The sequence below is a fragment of the Nycticebus coucang genome, chromosome 16 (assembly GCF_027406575.1).
Source record: "Nycticebus coucang isolate mNycCou1 chromosome 16, mNycCou1.pri, whole genome shotgun sequence".
NCBI classification, from domain to species: Eukaryota; Metazoa; Chordata; class Mammalia; order Primates; family Lorisidae; genus Nycticebus; species Nycticebus coucang.
Window position 1 is genome coordinate 76791404 of NC_069795.1, and position 20720 is coordinate 76812123.

At 41.3% G+C, this 20720-nt stretch overlaps 1 protein-coding gene across 5 annotated transcripts; it reads right to left on the reverse strand.

Annotated features, from left to right (window-relative positions):
• Positions 1-4062: 4062 nt before the first annotated feature.
• On the reverse strand, positions 4063-20671 carry WDR53 (WD repeat domain 53). 5 transcript variants are annotated; one of them, XM_053565061.1, is made up of 3 exons: positions 20566-20671; positions 13115-13610; positions 4063-4679 (listed from the first exon to the last, which is right to left on the reverse strand). In XM_053565061.1, the coding sequence occupies exons 2-3, from the start codon at positions 13592-13594 to the stop codon at positions 4086-4088; spliced, it is 1074 nt and encodes a 357-aa protein (XP_053421036.1). In that variant the 5' UTR covers positions 13595-13610; positions 20566-20671; the 3' UTR covers positions 4063-4085. The 5 variants fall into 5 exon arrangements, with proteins under 5 accessions (XP_053421036.1, XP_053421037.1, XP_053421034.1 ...); XM_053565062.1 differs by having other exon boundaries at positions 20549-20575; XM_053565059.1 differs by lacking the exon at positions 20566-20671 and adding an exon at positions 20258-20539.
• Positions 20672-20720: the final 49 nt, after the last annotated feature.

A 20720-nucleotide genomic window follows, 5' to 3' on the forward strand; every position in this document is an offset into this window, starting at 1 on the left:
AGACAGGGTCTCACTCTTGCTCAGGCTGGTCTCAAACTCCTGAGCCCAAGCTCCTCCCACCTTGGCCTCCCATAGTGCTAGGATTACAGGCATGAGCCACTGTGCCCAGCCAGTGTTAAAACTTTCTTAAGTCATAAAATACACACATTAGCACATGGAGAAAAAAATGTTAAGAAATCTTCACAGATATGTCAATTAAATAGTGAGTTAAGTGAAAAGAAAACTATAATATAGAACTTGTAGAACACCGGGAATATATACTGACCTTGGTTTCACTCTCTGGTTGTTCCCCTCATACGTGGGTATCACTTGACCAGTGAGGATATGTCCTGCCTGGTAAAGGACCCTGTAATCCTGTGACCTTCTAAATTCTCCTCGCATATATATATACACATTTTTTTGAGACAGAGTTTCACTATGTTGCCCTTGGTAGAGTCCTGTGGCATCACAGCTCACAGCAACCTCCAACCCTTGGGCTTACGTGATTCTTTTGCCTCAGCCTCCCAAGTAGCTGGGCCTACAGGTGCCCGGCTATTTGTTATAGTTGTCACTGTTGTTTTTAGCAGGCCCGGGCTGGGTTCAAACCCACCAGCCCCAGTGTATATGGCTGGCACCCTAATAACTGAGCTACAGGCACTGAGCCAATCCTGTATTTTTATATTAGAAACATTTTCTATAGGTTTAATTCCCAGTAGTCCTAATCCTGGGACTACAGGAACCCATCACAACACCCAGCTATTTTTTTGTTGCGGTTGTCATTGTTGTTTTGGCTGGCCTGGGCTGGGTTCGAACCTGCCAGCCTTGGTGTATATGGCCAGTGCCCTACCCTCTGAGCTACGAGCGCCACCATCCTGTATTTTTATTTTAGAAATATTTTCTATAGGCTTAATTTCTCTTTCTAAAAGATCTATATAAAAGAATTAAGAGGTTGGGTGTGGTGGCTTATGTTTATAGTCCCAGTACTTTGGGAGGTGGAGGCAGGATTGCTGAGAGGCCAGGAGTTTGAGACCAGTCTGGGCAACATAGCGAGACTCTGTTTGTACAAAAAAAATTAAAATAAACAAAAAAACTGAGGGTGGTGGCTACGATTTTGCCACTGCCTTTCAGCCTGGGCAACAGAGCAGGAGTCTGTCTCTAACCCCTCTTCTCCCCAAAAAGAATCAAAGAATCAAGATATAGTCAAGAAGGAAGGAATTTGCCATCACCTGTGTCTTTAAATTTATAATTTCAGCACATGTACATGCTTACACTGCTTTCAACCCTGGTTTTAACTCTTGAATCTGAATTTTATACTTAAGATGCCTGTGAACATCTAGGCCAGCCCCAGTACTTGTTTAGATAACATCAAGTTAAAAGAAAAGTCTTGAGCTGGTAGGTGCACCACCTATTACTTCCTGTTTTCAGATGGAGGGACATTATCAGCAAAGCTCCGCCAAATGGCCAAATGGCAAGATGAAGCCCCCAGGATTCTGTGTGACAGTCCTTTGGACAAATATGATCTCAGTTCAAGTGTCTACTTCATTCAACTTTCTTTCATGCGTATACCACAATAACATAAAAAAAGGCTCTATAGTCATTCCATCCTGTATGTGCCCAATCTTGGCTCTGAAAAAGGCTATCAGTCCATAGTTATATAACCTCCTGAAGCTATCATAACACATTCTACTATATCTTTAGGTGTGTGTTAATTTTTTTTTTTGTTAAATCATAGCTGTACATTAATGCAATCGTGGGGTTTAATGTGCTGCTTTTATATATAATTTGAAATACTTTCATCCACATTCTACTATATCTTTTTTTTTTTGTGGAGACAGAGTCTCACTTTATGGCCCTCGGTAGAGTGCCGTGGCCTCACACAGCTCACAGCAACCTCCAACTCCTGGGCTTAAGCGATTCTCCTGCCTCAGCCTCCCGAGTAGCTGGGACTACAGGCGCCCGCCACAACGCCTGGCTATTTTTTGGTTGCAGTTTGGCCGGGGCCGGGCTTGAACCCGCCACCCTCGGTATATGGGGCCGGCGCCCTACCGACTGAGCCACAGGCGCCGCCCCGCACATTCTACTATATCTTAACAGCATTTTGAGGTTTGTTTTCTTTTTAGACACAAGGTCTCATAGTCTTTTTTTTTTTTTTTTTGAGACAATCTTACTATGTCACCCTTGGTAGAGTGCCGTGGCATCAAAGCTCACAGCAACCCCTCCAACTCTTGGGCGTAAGTGATTCTCTTGCATCAGGCTCCCAAGTAGCTGGGACCACATGTGACCATCACAATGCCCAGCTAATTTTTTTTGTTGTTGTTGCAGTTGTCATCATTGTTTAGCTGGCCCGGGCCAGGTTCAAATCCGTCAGCCTCAGTGTATGTAGCCAGCACTGTAACCACTGTGCTACAGGCACTGAGCCATCATCTCATGTTCTATTGCCCATGTTGCAATGCAGTGGCATGATCATGGGTCACTGTAACCTCAAGCTCCTAATTCAAGTGATCCTCCTGCTTTAGCCTCCCCAGTAAGTAGGACTACAGGCATGTGGTATCATCTCCAGCTAACTTTTTTATTTTTGTGGATATAGGGGTCTCACTCTGTTGCTCAGGCTGGTCTAGAACTCCTGGCCTCAAAGCAATCCTCCAGCCTTGGCCTCCTAAAATGGTAAGATTACAGGTGTGGGCCACCATGACCAGCCTATACTTTAATAGTTTTTAAAAAAATATTGGAATATATTGCATTTTTCTAGCCACATGTAGGTATGTAACTCAATTAACAATATTGTCTATCTCAAATTTAGCATTTAATGAATTCAATAATTGAACCCAAGGGTGCAACATGATTATTTGTGAGTAAATTCAGATTTGAAGAGGCAAAGAAGATTTTGTCAAGTTTGTAGATTCAGAAGGAATGTAATTCTTATACTTTTTTTCACTGTATCACATTCATAATCATATATTTGATGGTATACTGCATAGAAATTCTAAGTATTTAGTAGCTAAAAACTTTCAAAAATGCACTCAATGTGACCTAGAATATGTGTCAATACTTATAATAGGATTTGATTCCTGCAGGCTCTAGGTAGATGCTTTATTATTCATTGGCTAGAATCACAAAAAAATCATGTCTAAGTGAACTTTGGGTTGCTGACCCCAAGTATTTTTTATGAAAGATTCCTGCTTAATATTCTAGAGTGACTTATCTCTGGAGTCCTTTTTAGATATATAGCAAAAGGTTAATTGTCACAGGAAAGCCTCTGGGCTTTACACAGAACAAGCAAGAACAGGTTTCCTCTTCCAACTTCTCAGGAAGAGATCAGAAATAACTAATGTAAACAATGTGGTGATAGCATTTTGTCAGGATATGGGTTTCTTTAGGCAGAAGGTTTGACAAGACAACCAAAGTCCTTTCCAGGCACGTAATTGTGCTTGCAATTTTCCTGGATCCTCGAGTCTTAATTCCTGCGGCACTAAAATGGGGGAAAATCACCTACTTTGTTGATATGGAACAGGAAGTGTAATATATGTAAAATGGCTGGTCCATGGTTAGTACTTATTGAATACTAGTTCTCTTCCTCTGAACTTTGGTATGTCATTTACTCAGAGGTATTACCCTGTTTCCCCAAAAATAAGACAGTGTTTTATTTTAAGGTGTGCTCCCAAAGATGTGCTAGGTCTCATTTTCAGGGGACTTCTTATCTTTCCTGTAAGTAGGTCTTATTTTCGGAGGATGTCTTATTTTCAGGGAAACAGGGTATCTGATTATATTCTTTTGTTCAAATATCTTAAAATTTATACAACAAAATGGTATAAGTTGACATATGAAAAACAGTTTAAATAAAGAACAAGGACTTTTTTTTAAAACAAAAGTTTTTTGTTTGTTTGTTTTTTGAGACAGCGTCTCACTATGTCACGCTTGGTAGAGTGCCGTAGCGTCACAGCTCACAGCAACCTCAAACTCTTGGGCTTAAGCGATTCTCTTGCCTCAGCCTCCCAAGTAGCTGGGACTATAGGCGCCCACCACAGTGCCCAACTATTCTTCTGTTGCAGTTGTCATTGAAAACAAAAAGAAGTTTTGCCACAGTTCTTCTAATGCTTTTATTGGATTTAACATTCATTTAAGGGATAAACAGATATATAACTAGTTTGATCAGCTACTAATATCTTTTGGTGTCCCTTTATTTTTATACCCAAGAGCCAGTTCACTTTTTCCCCATGTTCGATATTTAGCTTTGGTGAAGTTTTGCCATGTTCTTCATCTGTTACTGAAGCATTAGAACTGCCAACCTGCTTAGTGTAGGTTCCTCCTTTAGTTTTCTTTCTGTGGCTATGTTTTATAGGACTCTTTTGTTTTTTCTTGACTTCAGTGCTCACATCCCACAACAGTATCTTCCCATCATTACCTCCAGTAAGCAGCAAATAGGATTCTGGCAGAAAGCAGACCTGGGACACCCCTAAAGTGTGGCCCCTAAAACCCAGTTCCTGTTCACATTTGACTCCCATTACCCTAAAGATCCGAACCCTACCATCTTCTGCACCACAACTAAAAATATTGCCACATGACGCCACAGAGACCGAGTGGGCCAGAGCAGGGTTTAAGAGCTGACCCGGTGACTGTGGGCCTTCCATTTCTTCTGCTTCATCCTCCTGTAAATTTGTAATCCAGACTGGCCGGGCTTTTTGAAGATTCCACAGCATTACCTTTAAATAAGAAGAAGTTACATAGTTATATGGAGCTAGCCATTTAGTTCAACTATTGCTCATCAACTTTTAATAAAATTATCAAAGTAGTATGATGCTACCACAACATGTCATTGGAAGCTAAAACCAGAATGCATATGGTGAGGAAGGTAGAACTTACAAAACAAGTTATTGACAAGATCCTGAGTAAGTTTATTTTTTTGAGACAAAGTCTCACTCTGTGGCCCTTGTAGCTCACAGTAACCTCAAACTCCTGGGCTCAAGTGATCCTCTTACCTAAGCCTCCTGAGTAGCTGGGACTACAGGCACTCAACACAGTATCTGGCTATTCTTAGAGATGGGGTCTCACTCTAGCTCAGGCTGTTCTCAAACTCCTGAGCTCAATAGATCCATCCACCTGGGCCTCCTGGAGTGCTAGGATTATAGGTGTGAACAACTGTGCTCTGTCTAGCTTGTCAGTTTATTGATAGTTAATTAATCTTTGCTAATGCCTAGCATAATAAACTACAGACATTCCTAATATATCTGTTGATTAATTGGACATCTGGTATTAAATTTTGGCTTTTTACTACCTGTTTATTTATTTTTTGAGACAGAGTCTTACTATGTCACCCTTGGTAGAGTGCCCTGGTGTCACAGCTCACAGCAACCTCAAACTCTTGGGCTCAAGTGATTCTCTTGTCTCAGCCTCCCAAGTAGCTGGGACTACAGGCGCCTGCCACAACACCTGGCTATTTTTTATTGCAGTTGTCATTCGTTGTTTAGCTGGCCTGGGCTGAGTTTGAACCCACCACCCTCGTTGTATGTGGCTGGTGCTGTAACCACTGTGCTATGGGTGCCGCGCCTATTTTCTACCCATTTAAAACAAAAAAAGCTTTGTGAATAGATTTTGTTTTGTTTGTTCTATCTTGCTTTTTGTTGGTTTCTCTGTTTTTTTTTTTTTTTTGAGACAAGAGTCTTGTTCTGTCACCGGGCTAATGTGTCATGGCCTCAGCCTAGCTCACAGCAACCTCAAATGCCTGGGCTTAATCCTCCTGTCTCAGCCTCCTAAATATCTGGGACTATAGGATTCGACACCATCACTCAGCTAATTTTGCTATTTTTAGTAGAGAAGGGGTCTCACTTTGCTCAGACTAGTCTTGAACTCCTGACCTCAAGAGATTCTCCTGCTTCGGCATCCCAGAGTGCTAGGATGAGGCACGAGCCACTGCACCCAGGTATTTGTGAATGAATTTTACATTATAACCTAGTGATTCATTCTTTTCTTATATCAACCCATTGAAAAGAAAAACATATTCTATCACCCTGGGGTTGAGTTCCGTGGCGTCATCACTGCTCACAACAACCTCAAACTCATGGGCTCTAGTGATTCTCTTGCCTCAGCTTCCCTAGTAGCTGGGGCTATAGGCACCCGACACATCACCCGGCTATTTTTAGAGATGGGATCTCGCTCTTGCTCAGCCTGTTCTCCAACTCCTAAACTCAAGCAATCCACCCAGTTCAGTCTCCCAGAGTGTTAGGATTACAGGCATGAGACACCGTGCTCAGCCCAAGAAAAAAAATTTTCAAAATTTAAAAAATAATAGATTTAGGGGTAACAGGTTGAATTCTATTTCACGTATATAGTACAGTGGAATTTTGGTGTACCCAAACACCGAAATAGTGTCATTGTACTCCATAGATAATTTTTAATCCCTTATCCCCGACCACTCTCCCCTGTTCCAAGTCTTCATTGTCTATTATACTACTATGTATGTCCTTAAGTAGCCACAGTTTAGCTCCCACTTCCAAGTGAGATAATGCAATATTGATTTTTCTATTTCTGAGTTACTTTACTTAGAATAATGGCCTCTACTTCCATCCATATTGCTACAAAAGACATTACTTCTTTCTTATCGCTGGGCAGTCTCTCCATGGCATACATACACTACATTTTCTTAATCCAATCATTCACCACTTATGGGCACTTAGGTTGACTCCATATCTTTGTGCCTGTAAACAGTGCTGTGATAAAAAAAAAAGTGCAGGCATCTTTCTTTTTTTTTTTTTGCAGTTTTTGGCCAGGGCTGGGTTTGAACCCGCCACCTCTGGTACATGGGGCCGGTGCCCTACTCCTTTGAGCCACAGGCGCTGCCTAGGATCTTTTTGATATAATGATTTCCTTTGTTCTGGGTGGACACCCATAATGGGATTGCAAGACAAAAGTATTCTTTTTTTTTTTTGAGATAGAGTCTTACTTTGTCACCCTTGGTAGAATGCTATGGCGTTATACCACACAGCAACCTGGCAACCTCAAACTCGTGGGCTCAAGTGATCCTCTTGCCTTAGCCTTCTGAGTAGCTGAGACTACAGGTACCCACCACAATGCCCAGCTATTTTTTACAGACAAGGTCTCGCTCTTGCTCAGACTGGTCTCAAACGGGTGAGTTGAAGCAATCTATCCACCTCGGACTCCCAGAGTGCTAGGATTACAGCCGTGATCCACTGCACCCAGCCAAGAAAAATATTCTCAATACTTTCAAAGAGAATAGACAACTTAATTTTGCCATCTAGTACCAGCCCTAAATTATATCTCATAATTTTTTTTTTTTTTGAGACAGTCTCACTTAGTCACCCTCAGTAGAGTGCCATGGCATCATAGCTCACAGTAACCTCAAACTCTTGGGCTCAAGTGATCCTTTAGCCTCAGCCTCCCAAGTAGCTGGGACTACAGGCGTCCCCACAATGCATGACTATTTTTTTTTTTAAGAGACGTGGTCTCACTCTTGTTCAGGTTGGTCTTGAACTCCTAAGCTCAAGCAATCCACCCACTTTAGCTTCCCAGAATGGTAGGATTACAGGTGTGAGCCACCATGCCCAGCCTTATATTACAATTTTAGTGGACACTAGATTAAGCACGACCTTGTTTAGATAGTAAAAAGCATAGATGTGAATCAGTAAGATTACCAACACTACTGATGCTATCAAGTATTTGGTTTTCTATCCAAAGATGTATTTTATTTTTTGCCAGCCTACTTCAGAGGCAACAAGATAATTTCCCTTATGATTACTCTCAGCCTATTTTCAAAAGCAGTAACATCTAATAACACTTATATTCTGTTTCTATTGGGAAAGTATTAAAAATTCTTTTGAATTGGATTTATAGCATTACATTATGTGGCTAACACTCACTACTTGCATGAAGCCAAAGTAAAACTGAAATAAGCTAATAGAAAATAAATAAAAACCAAAAAAGATAATGTTTACAAATGAATGAATATTGCAACTCAGGAAAACAGATTCTATTAAAAACCTGAACACTGGGAAAATGGACATTCCAGAGTCTACTAATTGGCAAGTACCCCAGTTTTTTTCCTCTTTTCTTCTTCTTTTCTTTCTTTCTTTCCTTTTTTTTTTTTTTTTTGAGACTCAGAGTTTTGGTCTGTTGCCGAGGCTAGAGTGCCATGACCTCAGCCTAGCTCACAGCAACCTCAAATTCTTAGGCTAAAATTATCCTCCTACTTCAGCCTCCTAAGTAACTGGGACTACTGGTGAATGTCACCAGGTCTGGCTAATTTTTCTGTTTTTAGTAGAGATGTGGCTTTGCTCTTGCTCAGGATGGTCTTGAACTCAAGAGATCCTCCCACCTAAAGCCTCCCAGAGTGCTAGGATTACAGGTTTAGGCCATCTTGCCTGCCATGTAACACTTATTTATCTAGTTTCTATAAAGCCTGGATTATACTTTCTGTCCTCCTAAGATATTCAAATATGAACTGTACCCAAAGTGTTTTCAGGAGCTGAAATGTTTTTGTATTTGAGTTAAACCATCTAAATGTGTTAATAGCTACCCCAGATGCACCAATTCCAGAATCATTTTCCAAATATTGAGGATTCCACATTGTTCCTATCTGCAATGTCTCAGCTATTTGGGAGGCTGAGGTGGGAGGATGACTTGAGTCCAGGAGTTCAAGGCTACAATGATCTATGAGCATACTGCTGTACTCCAGCTGGGGTGACATAGTGAGACTCTTTATATATTATAAATATTATTTTATACCTATTTAATCAAAAGTTAAGCAGCTTCAGGGTCTTAATAAATCACACTTTCTTCTTAAGTTCCCGACTCTTTGAGAGCACTTTGCCTAATTATTTAAACCTAAAATCAAAAGAAATAACTTTATAATTTCTATAATAACAAAGATAGGTGTGTTGAATATGGCAATGATTAAGTTCTTGCTCTAAGATAAAATCTGTTTGTTCAGAGATAAATAATTCAAAATTAAAATAGTAAGAACTCCCTTCTGCTATTATATTACAATTTCTCTATTTCAATAATTATATTATTTGGTTCCCCCCTTAGGCTGGGTACTCTTAAAGTTTAGAACAATAGATAACTAGGTCCCAAGAAGAAAACTATAGAAAAAATTACTGAGTTTCAATTTTAGTTAAGAAAGTAATCTCTTGGGCGGTGCCTGTGGCTCAGTCGGTAAGGCGCCGGCCCCATATACCGAGGGTGGCGGGTTCAAACCTGGCCCCGGCCGAACTGCAACCAAAAAATAGCTGGGCATTGTGGCGGGCGCCTGTAGTCCCAGCTACTCGGGAGGCTGAGGCAAGAGAATCACTTAAGCCCAGGAGTTGGAGGTTGCTGTGAGCTGTGTGATGCCACAGCACTCTACCGAGGGCCATAAAGTGAGACTCTGTCTCTACAAAAAAAAAAAAAAAAAGGAAAAAGAAAACATAAAAGAAATCCTTATCTAATCTGAAGATTAGGTCACTTTTGCCTATCTAATTGTATACTGCCATGTGTAGTGCTCAGTTAGTGAACCAGTGATGGAAAACTGGGATGGGTAAAGGACGACTAGTCAAAGATAAACTGTACCCTCTGCCTACTAGAACTAATATCTGCCTTAGTTGTACAGTTGTTTCTTTACAACCAGATAGGCCAATTATCATCAGTAGGGTGAAGAATTTAGGTGGTTTATAAAGGGCTTGGTCAAGACCTAGGAGTGGAAAAGGAGTTTAGAGTTGTAAGATCACTATGTCCTATAAATGTAGAATAGTTCTCAACAGAGGCACTATAGACATTTTTAGAATGACAACTCTATATTGTTTGGGGACTGTCCTACTGCTGCAGGACATCCGCTAATTCTGCCTACTAAATGCTGACAGCTTGAGAAGAAGGAAAGTCATTGTGATAACAATACCCAGCTTTATCAATTCCTAAATTATATAAGGTGTGCAGGGTGGAGGAGACAGCAGTAAAGATGACTAGCCAAGAAGGTGAAAAGCTAAATCTTTTGTGCTATTAACAAGAATTAGAGTCTAAAAAAGAAGACAGAGTGGCACCTGTGGCTCAGTGGATAGGGTGCCGGCCCCATACACCGAGGCTGGCGGATTCAAACCTGGCCCCAGCCAAACAGCAACAAAAAAATAGCCAGGCGTTGTGGTGGGCACCTGTAGTTCCAGCTACTCAGGAGGCTGAGGCAAGAGAATCGCCTAAGCCCAGGAGTTGGAGGTTGCTGTGAGCTGTGTGACACCATGGCACTCTACCGAGGGCCATAAAGTGAGACTCTGTCTCTAAAAAATAAATAAATAAATAAAAATAAAAAATAGGATCCTGTATATAATTGAGAACACAGATTAAATGCCTAAACAGTGGTAGACATACAAGTCATTAATAAACAATGGTTTTCTAAGTTACTTGTTCCTAAACCAAAAAACTGTGGTATTACATTTTTTTTTTTTTTTTTTTGAGACAGAGCCTCAAGCTGTCACCCTGGGTAGAGTGCGGTGGCATTACAGTTCACAGCAACCTCTAACTCCTGGGCTCAGGCGATTCTCCTGCCTCAGCCTCCCAAGTAGCTAGGACTATAGGCGCCCACCACAATGCCCGGCTATTTTTTGGTTGCAGCCGTCATTGTTGTTTGGTGGGCCCGGGCTGGATCCGAACCCGCCAGCTCAGGTGTATGTGGCTGGCACCTTAGCCGCTTGAGCCACAAGCACTGAGCCGGTATTACATTATTAATAATATTCTGTTGGAATCTCTGTTGTCAGTGAGGAAAAATATAGCCATTGGTTTCAGAAAGATCGACGTCTGAATCCAAGTCAAGCAGCTGTGTTGACACTTAATTTGAATCTGTTTCCTGTTTCTAAAAAAGGAATATTTAAGAATTAAAACTAATATATATAAGGCACTGGCAAGTACTAAGTGCTTAACAGACAGAAGTCATGACTATTCTCAACCTAGTGACGAGATTTCCTCTCACAAAATGAAGCACATTTTACTGTGGGAAAGGTCAAGCTATATGAAAACTCCTCTTTCTTTTTAGAGACAGTCTTATTTTATCGCCCTCGGTAGAGTGCCATGGCATCACAGCTCATAGCAACCTCCAACTCATAGCAACCTCCAACTTAGGCAATCCTCTTGCCTCAGCCTCCTGTGTAGCTGGGACTACAGGCACCTGCCACAACACCCAGCTATTTTTTTTTTGGTTGCAGTTTGGCCAGGGCTGGGTTTGAACCCACCACCCTCAATTTATAGGGCCAGCGCCCTACCCACTGAACCACAGGTGCCACCCTGAATACTTTTATTAAACCAAAATCTGCTTCCCTGTGACTTCCACTATTTAGACCAGCATAGTCCATTTATTTCCCTCAAGAAAACTAATTAAAAACCTCCAGTTCAGCTGGTGTGTTTCATGTCTGAAATTTTAGCACTTTAGGAGGCTGAGGCAGGTGGATTGCTTGAGCTCAAGACCAACCTGAGCAAGAGAGACCCTGTCTGTAAATCTAGCTGAGCCTTGTAGTGGGCTACTTGGGAGGCTGAGGCAAGAGGATTGCTTGTGCCAAAGAGTTTCAGGTTACTGTGAGCTATAATGATGCCATGGCACTCGACCTAGGGTGACACAAGTGAGACTCCATCTCGATAAATAAATAAAACCCTCCAGTTTCGGGGTGGCACCTGTGGCTCAAAGAAGTAGGGCACCGGCCCCATATGCTGGAGGTGGCAGGTTCAAACCCAGCCCCGGACAAAAACTGCAAAAAAAAAAAAACAAAAAAACCCTACAGTTCTGGCTTAGCGCCCTAGCACAGTGGTTACGGAGCCTGCCATATACACCAAGGCTTGCAGGTTTGAATCTTGCCCAGGCCAGCTAAAACAACTATGACAACTGCAAAAAAAAATAGCCAGGTGTTGTGGAGGGCGTCTGTAGTCCCAGTTACTTGGGAAGCTGAGGCAAGAGAATCCCTTAAGCCTAAGAGTTGGAGGTTGCTGTGAGCTCTGACGCCATGGCATTCTACCAAGGGCAACATAGTGAGACTCTGTCTCAAAAAAATAAATTAATTAAATTAAATTAAAAAGAAAAAAAAACGGGCGGCGCAGTAGCTCAGTGGGTAGGGTGCAGGCACCATATACCGAGGGCAGCAGGTTCGAGCCCGGCCCTGGCCAAACTGCAAGAAAAAATAGCTGGGCGTTCTGGCAAGTGTCTGTTGTCCCAGCTACTCAGGAGGCTGAGGCAAGAGAATCGCCTAAGCCTAGGAGTTGGAGGTTGCTGTGAACTATGATGCCATGGCATTCTACCTAGGGTGATAAAGTGAGACTGTCTCTAAAGAAAAAAACCCTCCAGTTCCACACATGAGGCCTAGATATATCTACTCTCCTCTAGTGCCCTTCCTCTGGATTTGGTCTAATTTATGATGTTCCTTTGAAAATTCAGCATTGAGTGGCTTGGCGCTTGTAGCACAGTGTTTATGGCACCAGCCACATACACCCAGGCTGGCGGGTTCGAATGGGCCGAGCCAGCTACACAATGACAAATGCAACAAAAAAATAGCCGGGCATTGTGGCAGGTTCTCAAGTCCAGCTACTTGGGAGGCTGAGGCAAGAGAATCACTTAAGCCCAAGTATTTGAGGTTGCTGTGAGCAAGTCACGGCAACCCAACTTGGCAACACCATGGCATTCTACCAAGGGTGACATAGTGAGACTGTCTCAAAAAAAAGAATCAGCATTAATACAATGCTCTGATCCTGGTAAATAATATACGTATTTCAATTAACATACACCAGAACTTTACAGTAAAAATAGACCCAGACTCTCCACCTTTTTTTGTTTCACATAGATTTTACAGAGAGTAGGTGCACTGACTCTGCCTTTAACACTCCCCTATGTTTCTTTAAAAATATATTTGGAATAGAATATTTGAATTCTCAGGTTTTAGGAATGTCTACAGTATAGAGAAAGGAAGACTAAAAGATCAATGATTGTTCTGTGAATAAAATCTACTAGGTTTTGTCAGGCTAGCATTAAATGCAGAAGTTAGGCTTATGGTTTATAAATGATTAAGACTTGTTAGTAGAAAATAGAAAATGCAAGATATATTTAATATGATGAATAATTTGATTCTGTTCATGAATCTCATTTCAAAATTACCCAAAGTACTCTCTATAAAAGCATCACCTGCATATCCAGTCCACATGACACCAGGCTTTGGGGTCTCTGAGGTCGAAAAGCTACAGAGGAACAGATATTGGAATGTCTCTTCAAGGATCTGCTAACTTTCTTATTTTCCAAGTCTAGGATTTTGATTGCCCCAGAGTCATCAGCAGAAGCCAGCAGGTTCTCAGTTTCATTCAATGAAAGACAATTGATTTCTTCTTCATTCACATGAAAATAGTCCAGGATACCTTTGAGGGACCTGACATCCAGTATGCTTATCGTCTCTCCATGTGAGGCATAGAGCTTGGTGGGGCAGGAGGGAGAAAATAAGACACTGGTAACATCGTCAGCCCCTTGGAACTGCATGTGTCCTAATGGAGTCCCATCTTCACCCCAAGCCACGAGACTTCCACCCTCTGCTCCAGAAGCCACTAGTCCTTCTTTACTTGCATTCAGGCAGAGAATAGGAGAAGAATGTCCGCCAGTCCACTTGGCTGCCATAATGGCCCAGAAGACTCTGTGAAGCGGGGGTGGACAATAATCTCATGTTTTATACAAAAACTTGACAGAAGACAAGTGTATTAAGCAGTATTTCATTTAAATATTTTAAAAAGATATCTTTTAAAACTCAATTAATAAAAAGACACTTAAGAATCAAGTCTACAAGGCCGGGTGCAGTGGCTCACACCTGTAATCCTAGCATTCTGGGAGGCCCAGGCAGGTGGATTGCCTGAGCTCATGGGTTCAAGACCAGCCTGAGCCAGGACAAGACCCTGTCTCTAAAAGTAGCCAGGCATTGTGGTGGGTGCCTGTAGTCCCAGCTACTTGGGAGGCTGAGGCAAGAGAATCGCTTGAGCCCAGGAGTTTGAAGTTGTTATGAGCTATGACGTTACAGCACTGTACCAAGGGTGCCAAAGTGAAACTGTCTCAAAAAAGAAAAAAAGAAAGAAAAGAGAAAGAAAAAAGAGAATCAAGTCTACAAAGCCTCGTTGAGCACAGGGTTATGGTATACTGGATAACATCTGTAAAGGGGCTTCCCTTGCCTTCAGAGACCCAGGTAAGTCTGGTCCTCTGATCTTTGATATGAGATCCATATAAGAACAAATATTAAATATATTTACATTAAATTAGGAAAAATTTTTCTTCTAATGAGAGGCCTGGACAGTATCAGGTCATATATTTTTGCCTCAGTCTCCCAAATATCAGGTCATACATTCTATCTGAATACAGGCAGTTCCTGAGTTACAAACATCTGATGTACAACTTATAAATGGAGGTTATTACAGATAACAGGTACATGTACATGTTCCAACATACATACAAATTCAACTTAAGAACATACCTACAGAACTATCTTATTTTAACCCCAGGGGAGTATTTTAGAGTAAGCTCTGTAGCCAGACCCTCCTGCACGGTATTAGTAGGATGACTTTGGGCAAGTTATTGAACTTCTCTTTGACTCACTTTTCTTCTCTATAAAATGGGGATAATAATAAAACCTCCTTTATAGGATCATTGAGAGGATTAAATGATAATATATGTAAAGCACCTATAATAGTGCCTGGTACCTAATGAATGCTCAAGAAATGTTCCTATTATTACTTTTTCTATTTCTATCAGGCTGGTCAAAGTAGTATCATATATACTACACCAGTGGTCTCAAAGTGGGATCTTCAGATTAGCAGCCTCAGCATCACCTAAGAACTTGTTAGAATTATAACAGGGAACAGTGGCTCATGACTAATCCTAGCACTTTGGGAGCCTGAAGTGGGTAGACTGCTTGAGCTCAGGAGTTCAGAGACCAGCCTCCTTAGACTGACCTCATCTCTAAAAAAAAAAAAAAAAAAAAAAAAATCCTAGGCGTTGAGGTGGTTGCCTATAGTCCCAGCTACTTAGGAGGCTGAGCAAGAGGATTGCTTGATTGCTGTGAGCTATAATGTCATAGCACTCAACCCCAGGGCATTTGAATGAGACTCTGTCTCCAAAAAAAAAAAAAAAAAAAAGAATTATTATAAATTGTGAGATACCACACTAGACTTACTGAATTTGAATCTCTCTGGGTGGGGCCCGGCAATGTGATTCTGACGTACATTAGAATTTAGAATCTATATTACATGAATAATCATTTGGGGAACTGGTTAAAAACAGACCTTTGGATCTTACCACCAGAGACTTAATCAGTAGATTATCTATTTTTAAAACAGTTCTTCTTGTTGGTCTTATTCCATTTAGCAGATAACAAAACCAAGTCTCAGAAATTTTAAATAGTTTTCCCAAGGTCACTCGAAGGATTTGTACATGGGATCCAACATAAAGGGATCTGGAATTGTTTTTTTTTTTGAGACAGAGCCTCAAGCTGTCACCCTGGGTAGAGTGCCATAACGTCACAGCTCACAGCAACCTCCAATTCCTGGGCTCAAGTGATTCTCCTACCTCAGCCTCCCAAGTAGCTGGCACTACAGGTGCCCACCACAATGCTTGGCTATGTTTTGGTTGCAGCCATCATTGTTGTTTGGCGGGCCTGGGCTGGATTTGAACCTGCCAGCTCAGGTGTATGTGGCTGGCGCCTTAGCCGCTTGAGCCACAGGCGCTGAGCCGGGATATAGAATTTTTAAATAATGAAGACCCTTTTCTGACAACTCCATAGTTTTGTTTTCTTTGGAAGTACAGAAAATGACTAAAAGCTGGTAAGTTATTACTGCTTTTAAATGTACTTACGTACGTTCACATTATCATCTACCTGCACTTATACACATACAACACAGTACTTATGTGCAAAATTTAGATTGCTGATCCCTTAGGAATCCTGGATATATAGATTAGAATTGCCACATAATAATACTACCTTGCCTTACCTGACTACAGGTCAATACAAAAAAGGAAATCAGGGCAATTTATACAAGTCTAAGGGTTAAACAAAAAGATGGAAACAAATCTGTCTGGATATATTTAATTTTTTAATTTCATAAGCCAAAGGACAATTTACTGAGTGCACAACTGCCAGAGTTGATTTACTATTATCAGATATTTGAATTTATCTCAATGGTACAGAGACACATTTCCTAATATTGCCTATAGAAGTCATTTAAAATAATCCGACAATCTGCCTAGATTTTCCATTCCCAGTACAAAGCTTATTTCCTCTTACTTCCAGACAAACAAAATAACTAATAAGACTGCAAAAAACCACTGATTCATTAGTAATGAACGCCACAGAAAGTTACAAAATCAAATATAGCAATTTTCATAAAGATGACAAGACAAAAATATATATTTTTTAAATTTCAGCAGAAGCACTCAATTAGTACACAGAGGAAACTAATTAGATACTAAAGTAAATAAGATTTGAAGGAGAGGCTTGGAGAGGAAATGACTCAGAGGGAGGCAGACGGGGAGCTCTGGTGGTTTGATTTTTGCCGACAAGTACTGAAATAGCAGCAGTTAAATAATTTTTCTGGCGCCGGTCCCATATGCCGGAGGTGGTGGGTTCAAGCCCAGCCCCGGCCAAAAAATAAAAAAAAAAAAAAAAAAAAAAAATAATTTTTCTGACATATTAAAACTCTTGTCAAAAGTTTCAGATAAGCCAAAATTTTAAACAAAAACTATTAATGTTTAGGCTTAGGAACTGTCATACAGACTTATTGTGTAATAAAGATGCTATCTTAACTTACAATAGAAATCCGAGTTAGGTATTAAAAAGGCAACTTAAGTTACATATAATTTTGTTTAACTCTTATGAATCTTGGTGTTGATCACTTCTTTGTTTGGTTAGTTTTTATTTTGCTGTGATTAATCAATTTTATTTATTCATTTTAACTATTTATTTAGCATTCTCTCTTTTATCCTGTATCTTAGCTCTTCTGAGATCAAATTTTTCTTCTTCTTTTTTTTTCCCCTAAGACGAGGTCTTGCTCTGTCACCAAGACTGGAGTGCAGTGGTGTCATCATAGCTCACTGCAACCTCCAACTCCTGGCCCCAAGAGATTATCCTGCTTTAGCCTCCCAAGTAGCTGAGAATACAGGCATGCACCACCACCCCAGATGATGTTTTGTAGCAATGGGGCATCCTTATGTTGCTTAGGTTGGTCAGGGTAATTTTTTTTTTTTTTTTTGAGACAGAGTCTCACTACGTCACCCTTCGGAGAGTGCTGTGGCATCACAGCTCACAGCAACCTCAAACTCTTGGGCTAAAGCGATTCTCTTGCCTCAGCCACCAAAGTAGCTGGGACTACAGATGCCTGCCACAACACCCGGCTATTTTTTTGTTGCAGTTGCCATTGTTGTTTAGCTGGCCCCGGCTGGGTTCAAACTCGCCAGCCTTGGTGCATGTGCCCAGTGCCATAATCACTATGCACCGTGCACTATGCTATGGGTGCCGAGTCGGTAATTTTTTTTTTTCCGAGACAAATCTCACTATGTTGCCTAAGCTGGTCTTGAACTCCTGGCCTCAAGCAATCCTTGTGCCTCAGTCTCCCAAAGTGTTAGGATTACAGGTGTGAGCCACTGTGCTCACGCACCTGTCTAGTCAGAAAAATTAAAATAAAGACCTATTACTGAGAATGTTAAGAAAATGGGACTTGGGAAAGCCCCATAAATCCATACAATCTGGGGCTATTAATTTTAGACTATCAACATTTATCATGCAGAGTATTAATCAATGATTCAGCTAAAGCCTACAAAATCATGTTTACTTGGTCTATAAAATTATTTGTTATAGTCTAAAACACACTCAAAGATCACCATGAAAAAGTTAGACAATTCAGATTAGTATGGTACAGGGCAATGGGGAAAATGTAATTAAATTTGTGTTAAACCAAAACAATTCTTTAGAAGTGAGTTGGCAAGCCAAGGTTTCTTCATTTTCTATTACTGGGACTGAAAAGCCTAGCAGAAATAGGTAAGTGCAACTATCGCCACACTCAAGTCAAGTCAACAAGCTTCTCTTTCCCTATGTAGTTGCCTACTGGGTCAAACATAGCCATTAATCACATCCTACTGTGAATTACCTTAATTACCTAATAGTCCTTCCTTCTAACACCCACTGAGATCACGGAGTAGGTGAGGGATACGTGGTGTATTTTTTTTTTCCATCCAACACTGTTTTGAAGACAAAGGTGGGGTTCTTTGAGAACATCTTTAGAAAGGGTTGAGTGCCACACTTTGCAGTACTGAATACAGGGCAGGATGAGTACTGAGAATGGGGAAATGGCTTGCTGGGGAAGGTGATGAACAGGTGAAAGATTTGTATAATGAAAAGGAGGGATTGATACAGGTAATCATTTCCTACTGTGAAATTCTACCTGGGCCTCTGGGGGAATAGTTTGCCACTGAAGATCACCTCAATGTCTGGACTAGATTAGCACCAGAATTATCTCATTGGGTCCTTCAAAGGGTGTACCTCACTTACCCTGTAACAGGACAAAGGCCAAAGTTTTTAGTTTTAAATAACCGAATGAGCTTTACTCTAAACAGTTTGCTCCAGTCACACCTCCACTGTCCTTTACACACTGATACCTTTAAAGCTGTTCATTCTGCCTGGTTGTTTAACCAACCCTTGTCAGATGAGCCAATTCCACTTATCCTTGAAGACTAAAAAGAAGTAAAACTATCTTTTTAGACAAACTATGGTCTAATATTCAACAAATAAAATTTAAGGGATGGTCACCATTGCTATTATCAGTATAGGTCAACTTTTCTTCACAGACTTGGGTTTTCTAAAGTTGGTCTTAGAGAAGTTGGAAAGCAACCAAATGACTGAAGGGCTGTAGAATGGCAAGAATGAAAAGAATTAGTTGGGCTCAAAAGACATTTGGGAAAAAAGGACTGGCAAGTAAAAATCAAACAACATATTTTTTGTTTTACTAGAGCCCAAGAAATGGGTTATACACAACCAGAAACTTCAGGAATATATATATATATATATATATATATATATATATATATTTTTTTTTTTTTTTTTTTTTTTTGAGAGAGAGAGACATTATGTCGTCCTCGGTAGAGGGCCCTGGCGTCACAGCTCACAGCAACCTCAAACTCGAGCTTAAGCGATTCTCTTGCCTCAGTCTCCCAAGCAGCTGGGACTACAGGCGCCCGCCACAACGCCTGGCTGTTTCTTTGTTGCAGTTGTCATTGTTGTTTAGCTGGCCCGCCCGGGTTTGAACCGCCAGCCTTGGTGTATGTGGCCAGTGCCCTACCCACTGAACTACGGGCACTGCCAAGATTTACTATTATCATTATTATTATTATTTCTGAGACAGAGTCTCACTATATCGCCTTGGGTAGAGTGCCGTGCTGTCACAGCTCACAGCAACCTCAAACTCTTAGGTTCAAACGATTCTCTTGCCTCAGTTGCAAACCCGCCAACTTTGGTGAATGTAGCTGGCGCCGTAACCACTGTGCTACGGGCGCTGAGCCTATTTTATTTTAGACAGTTTCACTTTGCCCCCTCAGTAGAGCGCTGTGGTATCATAGTTCACAGCAACTTCAAACTCTTGGGCTCAAGAGATTATCCTACCTCAGCCTCCCAAGTAATTAGCTGGGACTACAAGGCACCCGCCACAACACTTGGCTAGTTTGTCTATTTTTAGTAGAGACAGGGTGGTCTCGAACTTCAGAGAGCAGATCTGCCCACCTCGGACTCCCAGGGTGCTAAGATTACAGGCGTGAGCCACCGCGCCCAGACTCAGGGAAAAAACAATAGTTCTTACTACACATAAAGGTTGCAAGAGTCTAGAGTTGACTAAGTGAGTTTGTGAATACTATTATTATGATAATTACTTACTTTGTAGAGATGTTTTGAGAATGAGAAAAGTGCCTGACTTTCTGTGGCTCAAGTGGTGGTTATTATTATTCTTTTTACCAAGTTTTCCCTAAGAAAACTTTCTAGGCCACCTAGAAACAGGTAATATGACCGAATAATGCTAAAATTCTTTCCCTTGCAAGATATAATTACAACCTCCACTTCATTTCCCCTATTGGAATGTTTAATTGCATTAAAACACACTGACTTAACTGGCTTATTAAGTGGTGGATCTGGAAAAGACCACATTTTGTCCGAAAAAAATTTTAGCACTTAATTGGCATTCAAATGTCACGTTAAGATTATACAAACTTTTTGGGGGGAAGAGGGAGTATGAGGTATTTGTTAAGATGTTGTCACCTTACTTTTCGAATGTACAACCGGGATGAATGTTCTGATGCGTACACTTAGGCAGAACGAAAAGGCCGGACCAAGAAAAGACGAGCCAAGGTAAGCAAGGAGGATCCAATTCAAACCGAAATTAGAAGAACTAGGAATTGGCTAGCAAAAAGACGAGTTTCATGCGCTAACTTTGAGACTGAAGCAAGGACCTAACTAGCACAAAAAAACTTCATAGGAGAAGGGGCTTAGAAGAATAGATGCGAGGCCAGTAAACCACAAGAGAAAAAGGCACTGGAGCGAAGCCCCAAACCCACCGGCGCCAGCTTCATACCTGCGATTCCCACTTCCCTCCAGGACGCCCGGTGATGATCTCACCCGCGGGCGCCCAATCCCATCAAACGCAACGCGCGAGGCGCCTCAGCCAGTCACATCCGGGCCAGAGAGGAAACGCGAGCGAGCTGGGCGTGCGCCCTTGCTTCTTGCCCT